This window comes from Anomaloglossus baeobatrachus, chromosome 8, assembly GCF_048569485.1.
Source record: "Anomaloglossus baeobatrachus isolate aAnoBae1 chromosome 8, aAnoBae1.hap1, whole genome shotgun sequence".
Lineage (NCBI taxonomy): Eukaryota > Metazoa > Chordata > Amphibia > Anura > Aromobatidae > Anomaloglossus > Anomaloglossus baeobatrachus.
Genome location: NC_134360.1, coordinates 232,599,545 through 232,627,249, shown reverse-complemented (window position 1 = coordinate 232,627,249; position 27,705 = coordinate 232,599,545). Strand labels below are relative to the sequence as shown.

The window sequence follows — 27,705 nt, the reverse complement described above, 5'->3', positions numbered from 1 at the left end:
TTTCTTCCATCCGATATAGTCAGCAGCTACTGCTGACTGAACAGTGGAGCTTATGCATGGATGTGTGCCTCCTTCGCACAAAGCTTGAAAACTGGTGAGCCAGTGATCCCACTGGGGGTGTATAGCCAGAAGGGGAGGGGCCTTACACTTTTTAGTGTAATTGCTTTGTGTGGCCTCCGGAGGCAGTGCTATACACCCAATCGTCTGGGTCTCCCAATGGAGCGCCGAAGAAGAATTCTGTTCTTTGTCATCCGTTGTACAGCGTTGAGCAGCGCATCAGTCACATGCGTGACGCATGTGACTGATACAAAACAACTGAAATGTGAACTTGGCCTTAGCTCTAGCAGAGAGGGACTTCAAGAGTGGCATGCTGTACATGTTATCTAAATACAGGTGACAACCCTGATACAGCAGAGGGTGCGACAAATCCCAAACAATTTTCCCCATTCACTCTCAGCAGGACATTACATTCAGGGGGTTGGATCAGAGAGTCGTTCCCTTCATAAACACTAAATCGGTAGGTGTACCATGAGATACTCTCGCACAGGTTGTACAGTTTACTTAAGTACCTGGCCCTCTTACTGGGCAGGTACTGCTTGCATTTAAGCCTCCCTCTGATTAGTGGATTAGGGACTCATCTGAGCAGATGTCCCTTTGGGGAATGTGCACTTCAGCAAATGTGTTGCTCAAGTGATCAATGATCGGCTTAAGGCTATGTGCCCACGTTGCGTTGTGTCCCTGCAGAAATTTCTGCAGCGTTTTGAACAGCACACGTGCACTTCAAATCGCTGCAGAAACACTGCGTAATGAATGCAGTGAAAAAGCCAATTTCATGCGCTCTGGATGCAGCCCCCACCATAGACAGAGCGGGACCTGCATCCAAAGCGCACGGAATAAGTGACATGTTGCTTTTTAGAATTCAGCGATTTGGCAGCATGCAAATCGCTGCGTTCTAAAACGCAACGTGCGCATGGATTATGCACAATCTTCATAGATTGTGCTGGGGACGCAGGGCGCATGCAGTTACGCTGCAGTGCAATACGCCGCGTAACTGCACGCAAATACACAACGTGGGCACAGAGCCTAACTTTGAAAAGTCGGTCAAAGTTGGGCTCATTGCACATTATTTATCATTGTAATGCAAAAACTTGAGAACTTGAGAATGGGCCTCAAACTCTGTCTGGATCATAGCCAAGCGGAATACTGGAGTGTTATACAAAATATCAACGAGCTAATATTGTCAAACGTCTGGCTTCTTCACTAACCCCATGTGAAGGACAAGGCCCTAAAGTGTCATCATTTCTACCACATACACCAATGAGCAAATGATAAAGGGGGTTATGAAAACAAAATTGTTGTTGGGGATACAAATTTGTCTGGACTACCATAAGATATACAAAATTCTCAGAAAAAAAAAAAAATGAAAAATCAGGAATCTGAGGCTCAATCTTCAGGGGGTGAGGTCCACATGGAGTCACTAATGGTGGCTACAGGCTCAATTGGTGTCCTGGGGTGTCTGCGTGGGGATTCACTAGAGGAGGTGTAAAAATAGAGGAAGATGGGATCTTCTCCCTCACCACCAGTGTCGGTGGCAAGGATGGTATAAGACTCCTCGGCTGAATATACTCCATGAGTAGTGCGGGTCATTTTATACTTCTCACAGGGGGCGGGGGTGTGTGTGTGTGTGTGTGTGTGTCCGAGTCTGTATTGTGTAACAAAATGTTATTCAGATGTGTTTGGTGTAAACTTTAATGGAGTAGAATAATCTTTATTTGATTAGAAGAGAAAAAGAAAAAGGAGGAAAAAAAAATAGAAAAATGAAAGTCTAGAAAAATAGAAAAAAAATAAATATGAAAATTAAAAAATATATATATACTAAGCGAATGTCAGTAAAGACTATTAATGAGGCCCCACAACTGAAAATAATAATTCCTGTAGTTAATAATTACCTCTGTAGTATTCACTAACTCCTAACACTATATTAATTATAACGTACAATGCGGACGTCAGTAAAAACAATTACTAAGCTCCCTCAAGTAAGTGGAATAATATAGGTTAGTTAAAAATACTGTAGTATAAGCGAGTTGTTCCTGTACATTTTACTAGATTCTATTGTCCCTATATCTAATCATTTTTTTTATTCACTAAATGAATAAAAAAAACTGACAAAATTGGAGCACAGATACCGATCAGTGATGAACGCTACTGATCAGTGCTCAGCTCACAAAGCACACAGAAGTGGTATGAAAAAAAAAAATACAGCGTCCATGACAGGAGGGGGAAGGGGAGGTTAAATTTAGGAGGTACGGGCATAATCACAAAAGTGAAACACACATAGCAGGAGCACTACAAGTCCTACTGGGCAAATATTAGTAAGGGGGTACCACAATCGCTCTGCATGTTGTTCCTGACTGGAGTGGAGATGTGCAGATTGGTAACGTTTTAAATATAATTTGGCTGCGAATGGTCAGACTGACCAATAGGAGCATCTGGGATCACCGCTGCGTCACTGAGTCCTCATAATGATTGGTGCTGTTACAGAGAGCACCAATCAGCATTGGCCACCAATGTTACAATGCGAAAACTGCTGTGATTGACCAGTCATATTTGATAGACCATTCACAGCAATCATGGCAGGTGGGATCACTGAGGGTCCCCACACTGATTGGTGACAGACAGCACCAATCAGCACTGACCACCAGGGTAAAAGATTTTTCATTGGTTTTAGCGCTTTACTCCTGCGATTGGCTGGTTTGATTTGATCAGCCAATTGCAGCAATCTTTGATACAGGGAGGTGGGCGGCAAAACCCCCCTGGGCACTGAGGTAAGATGGCCTACTGTCGGGGGCATCAGCCATCTTCACCTGATCTCCGTGTCCCTTGACACAATGATCGTTCTCTTGCAGGACGTACTTGTGCATAGATTTGTGGGAAGTAATTTCAAAATAGGACATACCGCAGTACATCCAATGTCGGGAAGGAGTTAAAGAGATTTTGGTTTGTGGGAATCTGAAAGCCATGACCCCTCTACCTCACCCCATCAATGACAAGAACAAAAGTCCTCAGGGTCCCCTGTGTGAATATGTCAGTGGTCACTGCTTCTTTCATGTAATCGCTGGGGGTTCAGATTTGGCACTTATCTATGCTGTGAGAATGTTTCATTATGAGAAGACCCCTTTAACATCGTGTGGTTTACAAACAAGATATACAATATATTAAATGGTGGGAAAACCCTTAAAATAAATATTAGTAATTGTCCGTTTCCCAGTATAGTGTTGTGTGGTTTACAGGTGTAGCAGGGCTGGGAGCAGATCACACCGTACAGACATGCTGGAAACCTACTGTTTACCTATGATGCAAAGAATATGGGAAGCACTGTAAAGAAACACTTCATTCCCCCATGTCTGCGGAACAAAACAAGGTCTTCATGTTGATCGCTGCCTCCGGTCTCAGGACCACTGAATATATCTATCAGATACTACCGTTTTCCTTTATTGGGTATGCTGAGCCCGGCCCTCCGCCTGCAGTCACTTCAATAACCCCAAAAAGGTTGTATCAAAACAGGTTTGTGACTCTGCCTTCATTCATGTTGCTGAAGGTGTATCTCGTGCACAGCATCCTGCTCATCGTGCGTGCACCGCATCACAGGGTGTGCACGCTGCGAGCAACCGCTGAGGTCAGATATCATCTTACACAAGCTGAGGAAGGAAGACAGACAGCTGCAGCCCACTGGGCCCTTCAGAAAGGAATCAAGACAACAAAAAAGAGCTGCAATCATCCCCACCCCCCAAACACTATGACTGGCCGGTGAATTTAGCAGACTCAAGCCTGAGAAGGTGAAGAAATGCACAATATAATATATAATATATATATTTATTATTTGCAAAAGTGCAATAACAATTAAGGCCCTGTGCGCTCACAGTGTTTTTTGGCGCGGATTTGCCTCGTTTTTTGCTGCAGAAAAGTTGCGATTTTTGTTCATAAAGTCCATGCAGTCCTTCCCCAGCAAAATCTATGAGAAATCCAAAATGCTGTGACCTACAGGTTTTGCGGCAGAATTTCTGCAGCAAAAAGCAGTAGCATGTCACTTTTCCGCAGGTACCTGTGGTTTTGCTATGGATAATGGTTAAAAACCGCAGGGACAAAAATCGTGGAAAATCCGCACCAAAACTACGGTAAAACCGCTTGCGGATTTTGGGTGCACTTTTTTGCCGCAGGTGCGAATTTCTGCCAGAGGGTGCGTATTTTGCTTAAGAAACACATCTACCCATGCGCTCAGACCCTTAAAGGGTTATTCCCCACCGATCCAGAGATTGGGGCTGTGAAAAGCCCCAGCGGTGCTTGCTCTTTGCTCATTATCATGTAGAGGGAGGTTGGGAGTTGTAATTACCATCAATGTGAACTCCTGGGGCCGCGGTGACATTGTAAACACAAGCAGAGTATTTCTCCACCGTGCAAGGCGCAGCTTATCCCTTCTCCAAACCTCCAAACCATCAAATATTGCAAGATATAGTGATCCTATATAAGACCGTGTGCGCACTAGAAAAAGGATTTTTCTCAAGAAATTTCTTGGGCTGACAATACATTTATGCTTTGGATTCTCTGATCTAGAGCAGCTTTCCTCTGGCCACCCAACTATGAAAGATAAACCCTGGTAGTGCAGGATCAATTCTAAATGCCATAGCTTCTAGCACTGCCATACACATGCATGCTTGACTCAGGCGAGCGTGCATGTGGTCTCAATGGGAAGAGGGGAGTAAGCACTACCAGACACCTCTGTCCTCTTCCAGAAGTCTCAGCCATTAATTAGCCCAACTTTTCTTTCCCTAGACATCTACCATTGGGGAAAAAAGTCAGAACCCCCCCCCCCAATGTCCCAGATTACATATATACACAAAAGTAGAGGTGTTGAAAATACCGAGGGGTTGGGACTCTTTAATGCTCTAAGCCTCTAATACAGACCTGGGCAAGGGGCAGCCCGCGGGCCACATCCAGCCCGCCTACTGTCTGTGACCGGCACGCCTGTCTTCAGCCAGTGCAGTGGAGCTGCGTGCCGGGCAGGGAGCGATCCTGCAGCTCCGCACAGTCAGTGCAGGCAGCAGAACGCAGGAATCTCTCCTCTGTTCTCTGCCCGACACTTTTCTCTGTGACACAGGCGGCGCGCTCTGATGTCAGTACTGCGCGGCGTGTGTCATTTCAAAAGTTCCCACCGGGCAGGGGAAGAAGCGGCACAGCGGAGGCCTTCACGGAGAGAAGAGCATCAGCGCAGCCAGGGCCTGTACAAGAGAAGGAGCAGCTCAGCAAGGGGCCTGTACGGAGGTGCCTGAGGACTGGGACAATAAGAAGGGAGAGGCAAGTAGTGACTAATAACCTGAGTAGGAGCAATGGGGGAGGGAGGGGGGAACTAGTGACTAATTCTGGGGATATAGTGGTGTACTTTTACAGGTGTAGTATATGGTGTTGTGTATATCGTGGTGTAGTATAAAGTGGTGCAGTAAATGGGGGTGTAGTGATGTAGTAGATTATAGGTGTAGTATATAGGGGTGTAGTGATGTATACTACAGGTGTAGTATATAGGAGTGTAGTGATGTAGTATATTACAGGTGTAGTATATAGGAGTGTAGTGATGTATATTACAGGTGTAGTATATGGGGGTTTAGTGATTTAGTATATTACAGGTGTAGTATATAGGGGGTGTAGTGGTGTAGTTTAGTATATGGAGGGGGTGTAGTGATGTAGTATATTGGGTTGAACTGAGTTAATTATATTAGTCTGGCCCTCTAAAACCGTCCCAATTTCTCATGCGGCCCCATTGGAAAATTAATTGCCCACCCCTGCTCTAATATATGACGAGCGTATTTCTATTTTACTATTTCACGGCTGTGTCACGTTAATGAAGCAGTTCCAGCCGTTGTAACCCATGCAAAATCACTAGAAATGGGCATCAGAGGTACCAAGAAAGCCCATGGACGTCCATGTGGAAATTTCACAGGGGAGGAACAAAAAAAAAAAAATTAAAAATCAAGTCATATAAAAACAAAAGAGATGAAAGAAAAAAAAAAACACAGAAATCTGATGTAGTTATTCAAGAACATGTGACCTCACCACCCTGAGCAGCTGAATTTCCCCAAAAGAGATTACTGTTTTCTTGTGAACAGTCACAATCGCTGTTCCAATAAGAGGAGCGACGTCACAGCCCAGAAACATCCCCGGCTGCAGCACAAAATGATGACATCAGAAGAACAGGGGAAGTGTGGACGGAGCGAGGGGGAAGCCACGGCCAGGACAAAAGGCTTGAGGCAATTCTATGGGGATACTATTAGTGATGAGCAAGCACTGCCATGCTCAGTACTCAGAACGAGAAGCTGGTGCTCGGATGGTACCAAAGTATAATGGAAGTCAAAGGGGAACTCGAGTTCCCTATTTACTCCCATTATACTGGGTAGTCAAGTCGCGATCATCCGAGCATCCAACTGTTTGTTACAAGTATCAAGCACAATAGTGCCTGCTCATCACTACTTCTGAGTACTGAGCACCTGAGCATGGTAGTGCCCGCTCATCACTACTTCTGAGTACTGAGCACCTGAGCATGGTAGTGCCCACTCATCACTAGTTCTGAGTACTGAGCACCAGAGCATGGTAGTGCCCGCTCATCACTAGATACGAGTACCAAGCACCCGAGCATGGTAGTGCTCGCTCATCACTAATTAGGAGTACTGAGCACCCGAGCATGGTAGAGCCCGCTCATCACTAGATACGAGTACCAAGCACCCGAGCATGGTAGTGCCCGCTCATCACTAATTAGGAGTACTGAGCACCCGAGCACGATAGTGCACGCTCATCACCAACAAGTATGGAGGAAGCAGGTTGTCTACAAATCTTTCCCAATCACACAGGAGCATTATTCTTTAATAAAAATGTCAGCGTCTAAAGGCCCTGTCACACACAGATAAATCTGCAGCAGATCTGTGGTTGCAGTGAAATTGTGGATAATCAGTGCCAGGTTTGTGGCTGTGTACAAATCAATATGTCCATGATTTCACTCCAACCACAGATCTGCCAAAGATTTATCTCTGCGTGTGACGGGGCCTTAAGGCCGACCCCCAAACCTGTTATTACCCTGACTGTACTTGCCACCAATTAAGTGGGTTATCCACCTATTGAGAATACTTTCTCTGGAAACTTAAACATATGTATTTGAGGCCAAAAATAATTTTTGCAATTGGGCATCATTAAAAATTTTGCACTGTTTGGTTTTTACAGGTTCTTTGTTTTCCTGCACATTCTATTTTGATGTGGTCATAAATCAGCTGAGAGGACTTTAGAAAAAGACAGATAAAAGATACAAACTCTCTGAAAAAACAGAATAAGGAGCTCACTGACTGAATCTCAATTAGCTCATTCTGGAACCAGTGATAGACTGTGCAGCACAAAGGCTATACATAGAAGGAAAATGGTGCAAAATCTTCAGTGAAACCCAACTGCAAACATTACAAAGGAACCAGTCATTTGGAAACCGCCATTAAACTGTAGATATTGACAGTCTTAAAACCCTTTGTCCCACCCTGCTACATCTCGAGACCCTTTCTAATTTGGCTTTTTGGATTTTGTAGTTATTAAAAATGGCATATACTTAAATAAATAAATTAAAAAAAAAAAAAGGAGGTGGTGATGTATCCTGCGAGGACACATGCATGGCATCTAATGGGCGCTGATGTAGCCTGCGAGGACACATGCATGGCATCTAATGTGGCGCTGATGTAGCCTGCGAGGACACATGCATGGCATCTAATGTGGCGCTGATGTAGCCTGCGAGGACACATGCATGACATCTAATGTGGTGGTGATGTATCCTGCAAGGACACATGCATGGCATCTAATGGGCGCTGATGTAGCCTGCGAGGACACATGCATGGCATCTAATGTGGCGCTGATGTAGCCTGCGAGGACACATGCATGACATCTAATGTGGCGGTGATGTAGCCTGCGAGGACACATGCATGACATCTAATGTGGCGGTGATGTAGCCTGCGAGGACACATGCATGACATCTAATGTGGCGGTGATGTAGCCTGCGAGGACACATGCATGACATCTAATGTGGCGGTGATGTAGCCTGCGAGGACACATGCATGGCATCTAATGTGGCGGTGATGTAGCCTGCGAGAACACATGCATGGCATCTAATGTGGCGGTGATGTAGCCTGCGAGGACACATGCATGGCATCTAATGTGGCGGTGATGTAGCCTGCGAGGACACATGCATGGCATCTAATGTGGCTGTGATGTAGCCTGCGAGGACACATGCATGGCATCTAATGTGGCGGTGATGTAGCCTGCGAGGACACATGCATGGCATCTAATGTGGCGGTGATGTAGCCTGCGAGGACACATGCATGGCATTTAATGTGGCGGTGATGCAGCTTGCGAGGACACATGCATGGCATCTAATGTGGCGGTGATGTAGCTTTCGAGGACACATGCATGGCATCTAATGTGACGGTGATGTAGCCTGTGAGGACACAAGCATGGCATCTAATGTGGCGGTGATGTAGCTTGCGAGGACACATGCATGGCATCTAATGTGGCGGTGATGTAGACTGCGAGGACACATGCATGGCATCTAATGTGGCTGTGATGTAGCCTGCGAGGACACATGCATGGCATCTAATGTGGCTGTGATGTAGCCTGCGAGGACACATGCATGGCATCTAATGTGGCGGTGATGTAGCTTTCGAGGACACATGCATGGCATCTAATGTGACGGTGATGTAGCCTGTGAGGACACAAGCATGGCATCTAATGTGACGGTGATGTAGCCTGTGAGGACACATGCACGGCATCTAATGTGGCGGTGATGTAGCCTGCGAGGACACATGCATGGCATCTAATGTGACGGTGATGTAGCCTGTGAGGACACAAGCATGGCATCTAATGTGGCGGTGATGTAGCTTGCGAGGACACATGCATGGCATCTAATGTGGCGGTGATGTAGCCTGCGAGGACACATGCATGGCATCTAATGTGGCTGTGATGTAGTCTGCGAGGACACATGCATGGCATCTAATGTGGCGGTGATGTAGCTTGCGAGGACACATGCATGGCATCTAATGTGGCGGTGATGTAGCCTGCGAGGACACATGCATGGCATCTAATGTGGCTGTGATGTAGCCTGCGAGGACACATGCATGGCATCTAATGTGGCGGTGATGTAGCCTGCGAGAACACATGCATGGCATTTAATGTGGCGCTGATGTAGCCTGCGAGGACACATACATGGCATCTAATGTGGCGCTGATGTAGCTTGCGAGGACACATACATGGCATTTAATGTGGCGCTGATGTAGCCTGCGAGGACACATACATGGCATTTAATGTGGCGCTGATGTAGCCTGCGAGGACACATACATGGCATTTAATGTGGCGCTGATGTAGCCTGCGAGGACACATGCATTGCATCTAATGTGGTGCTGATGTAGCTTGCGAGGATACACGCATGGCATCTAATGTGGCTGTGATTTAGCCTGCGAGGACACATGCATGGCATCTAATGTGGCGCTGATGTAGCCTGCGAGGACACATGCATGGCATCTAATGTGGCGATGATGTAGCCTGCGAGGACACATGCATGACATCTAATGTGGCGATGATGTAGCCTGCGAGGACACATGCATGACATCTAATGTGGCGATGATGTAGCCTGCGAGGACACATGCATGGCATCTAATGTGGCGCTGATGTAGCTTGCGAGGACATATGCATGGCATCTAATGTGGCGCTGATGTAGCTTGCGAGGACACATGCATGGCATCTAATGTGGGGGATGAGTACACAATATCTGCCGTTTGCACTTACATATAGGCACATACAATGACATCAGTGCCTCATACCTCCCGATGTTGAGAGTCTCTGCAGTACTCCCTTAATTCCAATAAAGGGTGAGAACCATTTTTCGCAGAGGTGAATGGAAAGGGATCCATATAGGATAGGTCATTCTGCCTTTATCTTAGTGGGCGTTACAGTAACTACATATCATGTAACGGCCACGACTCTTGATCAACATTTGTACAAATCCAAAATAAAAATTCTAAAATCCAAACGCCACTGACCTGACCCGGTAATAAAGCTTCATAGAAGTGCTGCTGTTTATCTTGAAGAGATGATTTGGAGGCAACCAGAGGTCGTCCTTCTCTCTGTAAAGCGCGAACAGATTGTGGCACAACGGGGAGATATCTTATAGGAAGAAAAAAAAGATACAAACCATTAAAAACAATTAGAATTAAAATAAAAGGCATGTAATACGCTGGAATCATAAAAAGTTAATGCGTTCTTACTGCATTTCTGGGCCGCCTCGATGAGCAGATCCTCCGCTGTATAAGCTCCTTCTGTAAAGGAGATCGGCGACTTGTCTCCCAGGTAAAAATGTATCTCTAGCCCTTTAGGAGGAGCGGAGTCCACTTCGTACTTTCGAGCATTACGGATTTTTGCACAGAAAGCCATCGCTGTCGAATCGTGCACCAAAGTCAGACTAAAAAATAAAAAAATATATAAAAATAAAAAAAATAAAAAAAAAAAAATGCAGAATTGAAAAGAGGAGATCTCTACTGTACAGATAGAGAAAGGAGAATTAGAAATGTACAGATATACTGTATTTACTACAGACTAAAAACAGTATCATTATTCCCAAAGAGTGGAGCTAAATAAAAGGGGTCAAATACAAGATGCCACTGCTCCACTCACTAGAAAAATCCCATATCACTAGGAAAATGTCCCGTAGCCTTAAGGCATATTCCAGAATACACAAATGATCACGTAGCCTCTGGATACAGGATAATTGCTATTGTTCTCCACCTTTGGGGACTAAAATATTTTGCAATCAGGTTTTATTACAATTTTTGCACAGTTTTGTTTTTGTTTACATACAACTTTGATGTGGTCTGTGGTCAATCATCAGATGAGCAGCTCAATAAAGCTCAGATGAGATTCAGAAACTCTACTGTACCCTTCTAATAGTCTGACTGAATTATTTTCAGTTAGCTCATTCAGCAGCCACCAATAGGCAGCACAACAAGGAGGTTATAGAAAGGAAACGGAGCAACATTTTTATGAATAGCAATTGCAAACATTCCCCAAATAAATGTCACAATAAAACAATTATGTTATAATATATAATACTCACACAATCAACAGGCAACCTTGGCACACGAGCCAGAATAAAGAACTGAGACGGGCTTCCAGAATTGCTGAGCGCAGATGGAAGAGGTCTCATTCTACTGAACACTTCATCACATACAAACAATCAAGTCCACACTTTCTTCTGCAAAACAAACCTACTTCTCACCTCTCATATCCTCTCTCTCTCTCTCACAACCCTAAACAGCTATTCAACACTTTCAACTCTCTCCTCCGTCCCCCAGCACCACCTCCTCTCCTCTCATCTCAGCTGAAGACTTTGCCTCTTTCTTCAAGCAGAAGATTGACAACATCAGAGCAAGCTTTGGCCCACAATCACCACAGCCTCTCCTCATAACTACTCAGCCTTCCAAATCCAGCTTCTCCACCATGACAGAAGATAATCTTTCCACTCTACTCTCAAGATCACATCTAACCACCTGTGCACTTGACCCACTCCCGTCCCACCTCATCCCTAATCTCACTGCAGTCCTCATCCCAGCCCTAACCCATCTCTTCAACTTATCACTAACAACTGGTGTATTCCCATCATGCTTTAAACATGCCTCCATCACACCCATCCTCAAAAAGCCCTCCCTTGACCCATCCTTTGTGTGTAGCTATAGCCCCATATCTCTTCTCCCCTACGCCTAAAAACTACTGGAACAGCATGTCCATCTTGAACTGTCCTCCTACCTCCCCTCCTGATCCCTCTATATGGCTACAATCTGGTTTCCGACCGCATCACTCCACTGAAACTGCCCTAACTAAAGTCACCAATGACCTACTAACCGCCAAAGCCAAGCGACACTACTCTGTTCTCCTCCTCCTAGACCTGTCCTCTGCCTTTGACACAGTAGACCATTCCCTCCCACTACAGATTCTCTCATCTCTTAGTATCACAGACTTGGCCCTATCTTGGATCTCTTCATACCTAACAGACCGGATATTCAGCGTCTCCCATTCTCACCCCACTTCCTCATCTCGCCCCATCTGTTGATGTTCCCCATGGTTCTGCTATTGGACCCCTCCTCTTTTCCATCTACACCTTCGGCCTGGCACAGCTCAGAGTCCCATGGCTTTTAGTATCACCTCTACGCTGCTGATAAGCAGATCTACCTCTCTGGACCTGACATTACCTCCCTACTAACCAAAATCCCAGAATGTCTGTCTGCTATTTCATCTTTCATCTCTGCGCGATTTCTAAAGCTTAACAAGGACAAAAGAGAATTCATTGTCTTTCCTCCTCACTCAACCCCTCCAAGAAGCCTTTCCAGGAAAGCTGATGGCTGCTAACTCTCCCCAGTCTCGCAAGCTCGTTGCCTCGGAGTAACCGTCGACTCTGCTCTATCCTTTAAGCCACACATCCAAGCCCTCTTCACTTACTGCCAACTACAACTCAATATCTCCTGGATTCGAGCTTTCCTTAACCAAGAAGCAGCAAAAAGACTATTGCTTGCCCTCACTATCTCCTGTCTCGACTACTGCAACCTCCTGCTCTCTGGCCTCCCTTCTAACACTCTGCACCCCTCCAATCTATCCTAAACTCTGCGGCCCGATTAATCCACCTCTCCCCTCACTATTCCTCGACCTCGTCACTCTGTCAATCCCTTCACTGGTTTCCCATTGCCCAAAGACTCTAGTTTAAAACACTAACAATGCAATGACATACAAAGCCATCCACAACCTGTCTCCTCGATACATTTGTGACCTAGTCTCCCGGTACCTACCCGCACGCAACCTCAGATCCTCACAAGATCTCCTTCTCCACTCCTCTTTTATCTCCTCTTCCCACAATCATATTCAAGATTTCTCCCGTGCCTCCCCCATACTCTGGAACGCTCTACCCCATCATATCAGACTCTCAGCTACCAGGGAAAGCTTCAAAAGGAACTTGAAGACCCATCTCTTCCGAGAAGCCTACAACCTACAATAAGTCTCAGACCAGTACACCACTGTGCAACCAGCTCTACCCTCACCTCCTGTACCATCACCCATCCCCTGTAGACTGTGAGCCGTCACGAGCAGGGTGCTCTCTCCTTCTGTACCAGTCTGTGCCTTGTATTGTTCATGATTATTGTACATGATTTTATGTATACCATTTTCACTTGTAAAGCGTCATGGAATAAAGGGCACAAATATAAATAATTATATTAACAATAATATATAGTGATCCAAAGGTGTAGAGAGAAAAAAAAAAAAAAATTATATATATATATATATATAAATTATATAAAAACTTGATGCCACAGAGCAGAGTCCCCAAAAATATAAAAATGTGTGTAAATAAATTGTTGAGTTAAATTGATATCTGGGAGCAAAGCCACCATCTAGCATCGGGTGTAACCAAGGCGCCATAAGGCTGGGGCCACACGGGCACTACTGCGATCCACTTGCATGAGACTCGGCTCGTGCTGGCAGTACAGCAGAGCCGAGTGTCATGCCTGTGTCCTTGCAACTGAGGTCCGTTCGTGCGAGCAGACCTCAGCTGCGGGGGGCGGGCCGGCACTCAGGAGAGGAGGGAGGGATTTCTCTCCCTCTCTACTGTGTAGCCGGCTATTGCCATTCTCGCACTGCACTAGCAGTACACCGGTGTACCGCGAGTGCAGTGCGATTTTTCTCTTGAATGGGTGCGAGAGAAAGAGACTCAGCTTACAATCGCAGCATGCTGCGATTGTTTTCTCGGTCCGATTAGGGCTGAGAAAATAATCGCCCATGTGTGCTGACACACAGGCTAGAATTGGTCCGAGGGGAATGCGATGTTTTATCGCACTCCACTCGCACCGATTTTCTCGCCGTGTGGCTTAGCTCTAACGCTTAGACATATGCATGTACATGTAATGGACGCTCATTAATGGAGCCCTGAATGTAATTCCCCACCCCCACCCCAATTAACTCACTAACTTTGCAAATTTGGAGAGGGCAGCGCAGGAAGGTGAACGTGTCGGCAGCTGCTCTCTACTGTCCACTCAGGGAATGGAGAAAGCAAATCAACTCTTGTCCTTCTCTTCTACATGAAACATTATACGGCACCCACTAAGATGAATGGGCCATCTGCTCCTCCGGAAGGAGAGCTACTTTTTGCAGAGGAGGGGTCCTGAGCGGGCACACAGAGAGGGAGTATGGATTGTCAAATATAACAACAAGACAGGGAAAGAAAGGTGCAAATATACCGTAATTCTCGACTTGTTCACATATACACACAGGACACAACACTTTATTCTATCACAACTGAAAAACATTAACTGTAGGCATTTTTGTTATTTTAATTTTATTTTACAGTGCTCTTCCACTAGGGAAAAACAACATTATAATAGTTTGGATCTTTATGGACATGGTGAGCATAATTATTAATTATTATTATTATATTATTTCACATGATAAATAATGGAGATTTAAACTTTCAATGTTATTTTATATTTTTGAGACTTTTATTCACTTTATTGCTTGATTGCTGGTGCAATAGACTGCACTATTTATGTACTGTAGTTAAACGTCTGATCAGAGCTCTACTAAAAAAAAAAAAAATAACTAAATAAATTCACATACACACACACACACACATTTTATATATATTATATATATATATATATATATATATATATATATATACATACATATATATACATATATACATACACACACACACACACACACACACACACACACACACACACAGTGCCTACAAGTAGCATTCAACCAACCCCCTGCAGATTTAGCAGGTCTGATAAGATGCAAATAAGTTAGGGCCTGCAAACTTCAAACAAGAGCAGGATTTATTAACAGATGCATAAATCTTACAAACCAACATGTTATGTTGCTCAGTTAAATTTTAATAAATTTTCAACATAAAAGTGTGGGTCAATTATTATTCAACCCCTAGGTTTAATATTTTTGCAATTACAGCTAATAATCATCTTTTATAAGACCTGATCAGGCCGGCACAGGTCTCTGGAGTTATCTTGGCCCACTCCTCCATGCAGATATTCTCCAAGTTATCAAGGTTCTTTGGGTGTCTCATGTGGACTTTAATCTTGAGCTCCTTCCACAAGTTTTCAATTGGGTTAAGGTCAGGAGACTGACTAGGCCACTGCAACACCTTGATTTTTTCCCTCTTGAACCAGGCCTTGGTTTTCTTGGCTGTGTGCTTTGGGTCGTTGTCTTGTTGGAAGATGAAATGACAACCCATCTTAAGATCCTTGATGGAAGAGCGGAGGTTCTTGGCCAAAATCTCCAGGTAGGCCGTGCTATCCATCTTCCCATGGATGCGGACCAGATGGCCAGGCCCCTTGGCTGAGAAACAGCCCCACAGCATGATGCTGCCACCACCATGCTTGACTGTAGGGATGGTATTCTTGGGGTCGTATGCAGTGCCATACAGTCTCCAAACGTCACGTGTGTGGTTGGCACCAAAGATCTCGATCTTGGTCTCATCAGACCAGAGAACCTTGAACCAGTCTGTCTCAGAGTCCTCCAAGTGATCATGAGCAAACTGTAGACGAGCCTTGACATGACGCTTTGAAAGTAAAAGGTACCTTACGGGCTCGTCTGGAACGGAGACCATTGCGGTGGAGTACGTTACTTAAGGTATTGACTGAAACCTATGTCCCCACTGCCATGAGATCTTCCCGGAGCTCCTTCCTTGTTGTCCTTGGGTTAGCCTTGACTCTTCGGACAAGCCTGGCCTCGGCACGGGTGGAAACTTTCAAAGGCTGTCCAGGCCGTGGAAGGCTAACAGTAGTTCCATAAGCCTTCCACTTCCGGATGATGCTCCCAACAGTGGAGACAGGTAGGCCCAACTCCTTGGAAAGGGTTTTGTACCCCTTGTCAGCCTTGTGACCCTCCACGATCTTGTCTCTGATGGCCTTGGAATGCTCCTTTGTCTTTCCCATGTTCACCAAGTATGAGTGCTGTTCACAAGTTTGGGGAGGGTCTTAATTAGTCAGAAAAGGCTGGAAAAAGAGATAATTAATCCAAACATGTGAAGCTCATTGTTCTTTGTGCCTGAAATACTTCTTAATACTTTAGGGGAACCAAACAGAATTCTGGTGGTTTGAGGGGTTGAATAATAAATGACCCTCTGAATAAACTTTTCACAATTTAAAAAAATAAATAAATAAATAAAAAACATTCTTTTTTGCTGCAGTGCATTTCACACTTCCAGGCTGATCTACAGTCCAAATGTCACAATGCCAAGTTAATTCCGAATGTGTAAACCTGCTAAATCTGCAGGTGGTTGAATACTACTTGTAGGCATTGTATGTATATATATATATATATATATATATATATATATATATATATATATATATATATATATATATATACACACACACACAGTTAGGTCCAGAAATATTTGGACAGTGACACAAGTTTTGTTATTTTGGCTGTTTACAAAAACATGTTCAGAAATACAATTATATATATATATAATATGGGCTGAAAGTGCACACTCCCAGCTGCAATATGAGAGTTTTCACATCCAAATCGGAGAAAGGGTTTAGGAATCATAGCTCTGTAATGCATAGCCTCCTCTTTTTCAAGGGACCAAAAGTAATTGGACAAGGGACTCTAAGGGCTGCAATTAACTCTGAAGGCGTCTCCCTCGTTAACCTGTAATCAATGAAGTAGTTAAAAGGTCTGGGGTTGATTACAGGTGTGTGGTTTTGCATTTGGAAGTTGTTGCTGTGACCAGACAACATGCGGTCTAAGGAACTCTCAATTGAGGTGAAGCAGAACATCCTGAGGCTGAAAAAAAAGAAAAAATCCATCAGAGAGATAGCAGACATGCTTGGAGTAGCAAAATCAACAGTCGGGTACATTCTGAGAAAAAAGGAATTGACTGGTGAGCTTGGGAACTCAAAAAGGCCTGGGCGTCCACGGATGACAACAGTGGTGGATGATCGCCACATACTTTCTTTGGTGAAGAGGAACCCGTTCACAACATCAACTGAAGTCCAGAACACTCTCAGTGAAGTAGGTGTATCTGTCTCTAAGTCAACAGTAAAGAGAAGACTCCATGAAAGTAAATACAAAGGGATCACATCTAGATGCAAACCATTCATCAATTCCAAAAATAGACAGGCCAGAGTTAAATTTGCTGAAAAACACCTCATGAAGCCAGCTCAGTTCTGGAAAAGTATTCTATGGACAGATGAGACAAAGATCAACCTGTACCAGAATGATGGGAAGAAAAAAGTTTGGAGAAGAAAGGGAGCGGCACATGATCCAAGGCACACCACATCCTCTGTAAAACATGGTGGAGGCAACGTGATGGCATGGGCATGCATGGCTTTCAATGGCACTGGGTCACTTGTGTTTATTGATGACGTAACAGCAGACAAGAGTAGCCGGATGAATTCTGAAGTGTACCGGGATATACTTTCAGCCCAGATTCAGCCAAATGCTGCAAAGTTGATCGGACGGCGCTTCATAGTACAGAGGGAAATGACCCCAAGCATACAGCCAAAGCTACCCAGGAGTTCATGAGTGCAAAAAAGTGGAACATTCTGCAATGGCCAAGTCAATCACCAGATCTTAACCCAATTGAGCATGCATTTCACTTGCTCAAATCCAGACTTAAGACGGAAAGACCCACAAACAAGCAAGACCTGAAGGCTGCGGCTGTAAAGGCCTGGCAAAGCATTAAGAAGGAGGAAACCCAGTGTTTGGTGATGTCCATGGGTTCCAGACTTAAGGCAGTGATTGCCTCCAAAGGATTCGCAACAAAATATTGAAAATAAAAACATTTTTTTTGGGTTTGGTTTATTTGTCCAATTACTTTTGACCTCCTAAAATGTGGAGTGTTTGTAAAGAAATGTGTACAATTCCTACAATTTCTATCAGATATTTTTGTTCAAACCTTCAAATTAAACGTTACAATCTGCACTTGAATTCTGTTGTAGAGGTTTCATTTCAAATCCAATGTGGTGGCATGCAGAGCCCAACTCGCGAAAATTGTGTCACTGTCCAAATATTTCTGGACCTAACTGTGTGTGTTTATATATATATATTATATATATATATATATATATATATATATATATATATATATATATATATATTCAATTTTATTCTTTTTTATTTTATGTCTGTCTATAGATATCTTTGTCACATAATTTTTTGGGTTTTTTTTAGTATTATATTATATATATTAAATATAATAACATTTAGAAAAAAATAGTCAATGTCCAAGCCTGCCCCTTCCATCAGCCAATAGTTGTTGATTTAAGCATTCTCCGATTGTCCAGGACAGTCCGACCTGTGCAGCAAGTCCTAATTTTGGCCTCCCTCCTGAATCGAGAGCTTTTCATTGGTTGGAGCTATATATGACTAGGGGACAGTATAGATCTTATGAAGCCCTTAATGACCATTTTTTTAACCCAAAAGCATCACATCCATTCTTTGGGGTTTTTTGTTTTTTGTTTTTTTTATTTAAAATTGTTTCTATACATGCTTAAAAACAAAAAAACGAAAAAAAAAAATCAGATCTGATCCATACACAAACTCTTTCTTTACAAAGTGTGCAGACCATAGGAGCTACAAAGCGGGTGTAAGCCTGACAGAGAGGTCATAAAAATAGTGTGTATGTGCTTCATAAATACCCCATAAAGGCGAAGCATTGTACAGAATGACACTTCCCCACCCATCAGCAGGTGCAAAAAAAACTGCATTTCCAGTTCAGCAGGATTCTAACATGTCACAGATAAATATAAAATCACCACTTAACCAGCAGCATCTAGCATTTTATCACCGCGCAAGACAAATTAAATAAAAAGCACATTCACTTCTTGGACAGGCGCCGCTCCTTCGCTCTGAGCATTGGATTCCCCAGTGATTTTGTCACATATTGATGTCATGAGAGCGCTGCAGACAATCAGCTGGCTGTTAATAGGCTGCAGCGCTCACATGACATAAATAATGTCACAAAATCGCCGGGAAGAGAATACTCTTAGCGCTGCCGACCAGAAAGGAAATACGCTTAACTTTATTTACTATTTAATTTTCTAGGTTCATCTCAAAAGGGGTTGACATTGAATAATGTTCCGAGAGGCACATATTCTTCTGATTTATTGGAGATTAGTAACGCCAAAGACCGAATGTCTCATTCAATTTTGTTTTTAGCAAGTTGAAGGTTAACAATCTTCCTCCCTGCTAAAAAAAAAAAAAAAAAAAAAAAAAAAAAGGATGGGGGGGGGGGGTAGAACGTCATTAGCTTAGGGGGAGATTTTGTCTTTGCAGCGCCTAATCAAAATTACTCCTAATTTTTATAGGTAGCGTTTCTTCCATCAGTGCAGAAAGAGTGTAACTTCTGTTAACGTAAAGAGGTTGTTGGTGGTGGTGCTGTGCGGGCACGGGACGACGCAAGCACCGGACCCCCCTGACTCACAGGCCCCATAGCGGCCGCATGGTCTGACACTGAACCCCGCAAGCTCCTCTTTCACAGAGAGGAGTCAGCTGCTTCTCTGCAGGACGGGCGCTGGGCCCTTAACCCTGCCGGTCCGGGTCGCAGTCGCGATCTCTGTGACCGTGGTCGTTACGCCCCTGGTGCCGTTCTAAAAGATACTCTACTCGGACATGGCCCCATTCACCTTTATGTTTCTCTGCACACGGCACTTTGTAAAAAAGACCCCTTGTAATATCATAAACACTTGATTTTTGGAGAGGCAATAAAATCAATCTTGTCAATTGCCCTACGGACTTGATCACCCCCTGACAGGCGAATTGTCAGCAATGTGAACATACGTTTAACAGTTATTTCAGCCGAAGAGAAAAAAAAGTAAACAAGATCAACGTATATAACTCATCACAATGAGAGGCCGTGGACCCCAGAGAGACCTTTTTTGTTTCTGTATCTAAAACACCTACATCTAGGTTTGCCTTAACTTCATGACGTGGGGGGCTGGTTGACTTCTTCTTTTACAATTTCCTCGCACTGTTTTGCAATCTCTCATGCACGTCTTCTGCAGATCAGAGCTGATGTGTAACCACTGCGGGTATTTTCTGTGACTAATTTTACTTCTTCTGAACTTTTACAGAGAATGTGGTTTTAGTAAAGACTTCAGAACTTAAAGGGCACCAGTCACAAATGAAGTAGGGAAATACTATGAAAAGGGGCTGTCCGGACGTGACATGATCAGCACCGCTCACCTCCCGATGCGGAAGCGAGCAGAGCCGGACAAGCCCTTTAATATATTTGTTTGCAACCAGTCACCATTCTACCACCTTGTATGCATGATGTTCGATTTCCAAAGATGACAACAGTTAAAAAGGAGTCATCATAGGCGACGTGCCGCTATCTCCAGAACGTCTCTTGTCTTCTGTAGTAACCAGAGGTGGCCGTATGTGCCAGGTCTTTGCATTCACTTCTATGGGAGATTCCAAAAAAAAAAAAAAAGAGCAAGCAGACGCTTCTCTATTCAAAGCCGGGGGCGAGAAAAACATTAAAAAAACAGGTGCGTGTCCAATGATGTATCCTTCTATGGAGATATCCATCAGACATTTATGGCATATTCTGTAAAATGGGAATAAAAAAGGTACTGTCAGCACAGAATGACTGTTCAAACCAAGTACTGGCGCTCAGCGCATCATGGTGGGGCTAATCATTTAATTACACCTTCCCACTTTCTTGTTTTCCATCTATTTCGTCCCTTCTCTGTCTCAATGAAGCAAGTCTCAATGAAGCAAGAGCCTATAAAGAAGAGATTGCGGAAAAGTAAGTAGGTGGGAAGGTGCAATTAAATGTATGCGCCATGATGCACTTGGTTTGAACAGTCATTCAGTGCTGACAGAGCCCCTTTAACAGCGGAGGTCTGTGGAGGATCCACGCCAAATATACAACTTTCTCACAGGCATCAGAATATGACAAAAAGCCAGCGGAAAATCACATCCCGATGGAGCGGCATAACAGCCAGCGCCAACAATTCCAGGATAATAAGAATGTAAACATTTCCAGCAGTGGCTTCTTCTCTACAATGTTAAAGCTCCTACTACAAGAAAAGCCGAGGATGTGCAGTCACACAAGGAAAAAAAAATAAACAGACACTAGTGTGCCACAAAGATATGCAGACGATCGCACGCTCTCTTTAAAAAGGAGAAGCGCCCGATTGTAGGGTCAGATTCTTTGGACAGGGGATAACTTTTACTGTTAGGAATATCCTTCAAAATTTAACAACACCCTGTCTTCAAACTTTCCTTTTTTCTCATCAGATGTATTTACAGAGAACTTTATCACAATGCACAGTGATCGGAGTGATAATTGCCCGGGTTTCCAGACTAGCGGCATCAGTGAACCACACAGCAAGTTTACTGCAGTTCTGCAGAAATTACAAGTGACGTCCTGTACACAAATCCATCGTAGCACCCATACCTCCCGAAAATAAGGGATATATGAGGCAATCCGTGTGCAATTTTACCAAGACGTTCTTGGCTTCACCACTTATCTAGAGCTCAGGGATTCTGTGTCACTCACTGGGCAATGACAATAATAATATTCATTTATATAGCGCTATTAATTCCATAACGCTTTACACACATCAGCAACACTGTCCCCATTGGGGCTCACAATCTGAATTCCCTGTCTGTATGTTTTTGGAGTGTGGGGGGGAAATGGAGAACCTGGAGGAAACCCACGCAAACACGGGGAGAACATACAAACTCCTTGCAGATGCTGTCCTTGGTGGGATTTGAACCCAGTACCCCAGCCCTGCAAGACTGTAGTGCTAACCACTAAGCCACCACAAGACTGCAGTACTAACCACTGAGCCACCGTGCCGCCCAACAGACTATCATCATTGTCTATGGGACTTACAATCACACATCTGTGCAAACGGGACTATTTTTATTTCTCCAAGGTGTCATACAAGTTGCATTCTTTTTATTTTTTTTCTCACTGAAGAAGCGTTTGTGTTCCCAAACCCTCAAAAAAATTAAAAATCATATTAATCACCAAACAAAGACACGGCTGTAAATAAGAAACCTTACGATTCGATTTGTACCTGTGTTTCATGGATCCTTATGGACTTTGTCAAAATCTAACCTGCAAAACACATGATAATTAAACCTGCTCTGCGTCTCACAGGCCGGATGCACAGATCAGTATTTAAACTGATCTGTATAGAAGTCAATGAAACTCACTCTATGGGGCTGTCTAAGGAGGAGGGGGGGGGGGGGGACATTATATGATGTGTGACTGTAGCCTAAGTTACAGGAGGACCCAAATAAGCAGAAAGCAAAGGGGCTTCATAACCCCTAGTCAGGGGGTAACGTTCTCGTAAGATACACCAAACCCAGACTCAGCCATGATGCCATCAGACAGACGGAGAAGTGCGATCCTTCACTGCATAAAACACATCTCCTCCAGAGTCCAGTGGTGGCGGGTTTACACAGCTCCATCCGACGCTCGGCATTGTGCTTGGGGATGCACGGCTCGGCATTGTGCTTGGGGATGCACGGCTCGGCATTGTGCTTGGGGATGCACGGCTCGGCATTGTGCTTGGGGATGCACGGCTCGGCATTGTGCTTGGGGATGCACGGCTCGGCATTGTGCTTGGGGATGCACGGCTCGGCATTGTGCTTGGGGATGCACGGCTCGGCATTGTGCTTGGGGATGCACGGCTCGGCATTGTGCTTGGGGATGCACGGCTCGGCATTGTGCTTGGGGATGCACGGCTCGGCATTGTGCTTGGGGATGTACGGCTCTGCATTGTGCTTGGGGATGTACGGCTCTGCATTGTGCTTGGGGATGCACGGCTCGGCATTGTGCTTGGGGATGCACGGCTCGGCATTGTGCTTGGGGATGTACGGCTCTGCATTGTGCTTGGGGATGCACGGCTCGGCATTGTGCTTGGGGATGCACGGCTCGGCATTGTGCTTGGTGATGTACGGCTCTGCATTGTGCTTGGGGATGCACGGCTCGGCATTGTGCTTGGGGATGCACGGCTCGGCATTGTGCTTGGGGATGCACGGCTCGGCATTGTGCTTGGGGATGTACGGCTCTGCATTGTGCTTGGGGATGTACGGCTCTGCATTGTGCTTGGGGATGCACGGCTCGGCATTGTGCTTGGGGATGCACGGCTCGGCATTGTGCTTGGGGATGTACGGCTCTGCATTGTGCTTGGGGATGTACGGCTCTGCATTGTGCTTGGGGATGCACGGCTCGGCATTGTGCTTGGTGATGTACGGCTCGGCATTGTGCTTGGGGATGCACGGCTCTGCATTGTGCTTGGGGATGCACGGCTCGGCATTGTGCTTGGGGATGCACGGCTCGGCATTGTGCTTGGGGATGCACGGCTGCATGCAACTGCTCGGCCCAGCGTTTGTGCTGATGTTACTAGGATAGCTCTTGACTCTGCAGTTATGGTGTCAGCAGAGCAGAGAAGACTTTTCTCTCCTCTGCTCCTCAGCACTTGGCCCCCCCGCTCTGTCACGTTACAGGGCTCCACTCCGGAGCAGAGTTTCTGTGTTTCCTAAATGCTTCCACCTTTCAGTAATACCACTCATAGTTGATGGTGGAATATTTAGGAGGGAAGAAAGTGTACCAACAGACTAGTTTCCCTTGTATTATTCAATATAAGCTGGCTTTAGTGAAACCAGAAAATAGAAAACTATCAATTGCCATAAAAAAATACTTTTTAGTAGTACATTAACATAAAATAACAATAAAGCAACTGTGCTGTATTAACAATAATGCTCATTTGATTTCAGCCAGCCATTGACAGCTGCTTATATATCACACGTACTGTTATCTTTCATTAACATATTCACAAGCTGAGGTTATCTCTTTGTAAGGTGGCTAATGGGGTATTTTCAGGGCACGGTGCAATAGTTCAGGGCATTATGCTTGTACATACTATATTGTTTACACCCTGCACTTCATGACTTGGCCCCTTTATCCTTATGTTTTGATATATTTCCCTCTAGTGCATTATGTGTACTTATATTTATCTGAGACTCATTTTTTTTAATCAACACCTATATGTTTAGTGCCTTATATTTTCTGGGGTGCTGCTCTAGGTCTAATGCCCCTGTTGCTTTATTTGTAAATTATTTTATCTTTAATGTACTACCAATGGCAATTGTTAGCTTTGTATTTTCTGAGGTTCCCCACTTTCAGCTTATGTTGAATAATGGTGTAGTTGAAGCAGGAAACTTTTTCCCTGTACATCAGGGTTTGGTGATATTCTCATAGTAGCCGCGGTGGCAGAATCCTATTACAGTACCGCGCCGCGTCATGAATAGTGCAGGGTATGACAGATACAAATAACTGAATGTAGAAGTCATGCAGATATCAGCTTTCCTGTGCAAAACTAATATTATTGTACATTTGATTTATGATCTCCACGTGGAGACCACAACAGTAACCGCAGCAGACATCACATTATATACACAACGAATTCACGTCTATAAATAATTGCTGTGGAAGTAAAGTAAGGTTACCAGATGCTCATATAACAAGAGTAAAACACCCCGAAGACTACAGCCACAGATAAGAGCTCACTGGCTGATAAATATCAGGTTCTAATTAAAAATAATAATAATAGCTTATTATTTTACTCTTACAAGAACTACATTCAGTTCTATCCCAAATCCCAGCTTATACAGAGCTTGCTGATTCACATATAGAGCATTTTGTATCGAGGGCCTTTAAAGGGAACCTGTCACCAGATTTAACGACTATAAGCTGCAGTCACCACCACTGAGCTCTTATATACAGCATTCCAGAATACTGTATATAAGAGCCCAGGCCACTGTGCGCAACGAAAAAAAACCACACTTTTATTATACTCACCTAAGGGGCGGTCTTGGTCTGATGGGTGTCACTGCACTCCGGTCCTGCGCCACCTCTCTGCATCCTATTTCATGCATACTAGCCAGCATTGAGGTCTTGAGCAGGTGCATTTTGACCTGACCTGTTCACGGCAGCTCAAAGTATTGTAGTGCGCATGTGCGGGCGGTCTTTAAACTTTCATCACACCTGCACAGTACAATAGTTTGATCTGCCCTGCTCAGGGCAGATCACAGTGCTCCTGCGCAGGACCTCAATGCTGGCTAGTGTGCATGATGTAGACGAGTCATCCATACTGGGCTGGCAGAAGGAGGACAGAGATCGCAATAGAGAGGAGGCGACAGACCAGAGAGTAGCGATACCCACCGAACCAGATCACCCCTAGGTGAATATAATAAAAGTGTTATTTTACCTTATACAGCGCAGTCAGGGCTGTTATATACAGTATCCTGGAATGCTGTATATTAAGAGCTCAGTGGTAATGGCCACAGCTTATCGTCGCCAAATCTGGTGACAGGTTCCCTTTAAGGTAAACTCTAATGTTGCATATCACCATTTGTCACTTTTATTTTTTGGGGGGTTGCATCCGACTCCAAAAGCCACCGATATTCGAATGTTTGGCAATAGGTAATTTGTATTGGTCTATACAAGCCCCACCGGATTGTAAAGTGCTGCGGAATATGTTGGCGCTATATAAACTTAATTATTATTATTTATTATTAATAGGTCTTTAGTTTAATTCAGGACTCATCTAGCACCTCTGTGGGTTAAAATCCAAAACTTCATTTGTTTTGCATTAACAAAAAAAAAAAAAAAATACATCGCTGAAATGACAAATGTAGATAATGCATAATACTGTGTAAAAGTTTTAAGTAGATGCGGAAATAATGCTACAGAATAGATGCTGTTAAAGAAAACCAGACGTGATCATAGTTTATTTTTACCATTTAAGAAGACGCAAAGTGACTGAACTGAAGAAGATAGGGAAATGTAAATCCCATCAATATTTGTTTGTGACCACCCTTTGCCCTCATCTGTTCTGGCAGGTACACTTGTCCCTTGCACACAGTTTTTGAAGGCGCTCTACAGGGAGGTTGTTCCAAACATCTTGGAGAACTACAGTGACTTCAAAAAGCATTCACAACCCACATTTTTTCACGTGTGTACACACACACACACACACACACACACACACAAAAACTTAAATACATACAGTATGTTACATTGTGATTTTATCTAATACCAACACTAAGTAACAAGTATTTGTGAAGTGTAAAGGAAATGATACTTTGGTTTCTAAATATTTTAAAAATACAAATTTGAAAATTGTTTTTCAGCTGCAGAATAAATTTGGAGCTAAGACACCTCCCTGATGGTGGTACATGATGGCTCATCAACATCCAGTCCTTCTGCGATCACAAAGAGACAGCCGGATTTGCGTAAACCAACATGGTTTAATGACAAAACATATAGTTGGTGGAGGAAGGTTTTACTAGATGGACCTAGGTCTTTTTTCAACCTATGTAACATCCACAGAAAGTTAGATTTCCAAGAAATTTGGAACATCTCCCCTGCGAAGTTACTTCCAAACCTGTGTGCAAGTTAAGCTACTTTCACACTTGCATTGTGCGGCATCCGTCACAGTGCGCTGTGTGACGGATGTGACTGATGCGTAGAGAGAGCGCGCGTGAAAGACAGCGAGAGAAAGAGAATGAGAGAAAGAGAAACAGAGAGAGAGAGAAAGAGACCAGAAGTGCTTTTAGACGATTCATAAAGTGCTGCTGGACATGCTCAGTAGAACGTGACGGAATCCTGCACCATAGACATTCATTATGCCTCTTAACCGATCCTTATGGAATCTTGCAGAGTGCGTTTTTTACAGCAACAAAAAAACGTTACATACTGTGTTCCTCCCGCCCGACGGTCAGTCACTAAAAGACTGATGCGCCGCGGGGCGGATGCAACACAAGACCATCCGTTGCAATCCGCCCTTAGTAGAAGCCTATGAGGAATAAACGGATTCCTGCAATGGTTACCGTGATTCCTCAAGGCAGCGGATTGCAACAGATACCGCACAACGCAAGTGTGAAAGTAGCCTAACTAGCAAATAGAATTTCCTGGCCCAATTCGGGCAAACTGCAGAATTCCAGTTTCATCAGATTTGGTGGTCACTATATATTAATATAAAAACCAAGAAAAACACTTCAAAAAGGGACTTGCTACTATTTTCATGAACCAAAAGAGCATTTCCCTTGTCTTTAGGTTGTTTTTGGTATAGCAATTTATCGCTAGTCACTTGATGGTTGGGCAGAAGATATGGATAAAACCGCTTCTCTCTGGGAGTTTATACTGAATGATGAAGTGCACAATTTATGGGACCCGTAGATCCCACAGGTGCCAGAATAGACAACAACTACCTTAAACTATTCTGACATGTAAACCTTAGAAGGCAGATTCCACAGATTAGTACTCATACATAAAAGTTCATGGTGGTTCAAAAAGCAGAAAAACCAGATGGACAGTGTCTGAGACTTCGATGTGATAGCAAATGGTTTTAGCAAGTTCAAAACAAAGAAAATAAAAAAAAAAAGAGCATCTAGTCCAAATCAGAATCGTAAAGAAGCAAAGAAAACCCTTCAAAGTCCACAGAAAAGAAGCTGCAAACTTGCTTCCTATACTGTCTTTGCTGACTTCTTTGCCGGCCCCTTGGCCAAACAGGATGAGAACATTGTGCCATTCCTATCCAC

At 44.1% G+C, this 27,705-nt stretch overlaps 1 protein-coding gene across 1 annotated transcript in view; it reads right to left on the bottom strand.

Annotated features, from left to right (window-relative positions):
• Positions 1–27,705, bottom strand: part of JAK1 (Janus kinase 1) — a 178,369-nt gene that overhangs the window by 132,521 nt on the left and 18,143 nt on the right. Inside the window, exons 3-4 of the mRNA XM_075320348.1 lie at positions 10,335–10,528; positions 10,110–10,233 (exon numbers count right to left, since the gene is read on the bottom strand). Of these exons, the coding sequence (XP_075176463.1) occupies positions 10,110–10,233; positions 10,335–10,500 (290 nt within the window). The 5' untranslated portion in view covers positions 10,501–10,528. The remainder of the gene's footprint in view (positions 1–10,109; positions 10,234–10,334; positions 10,529–27,705) is intronic.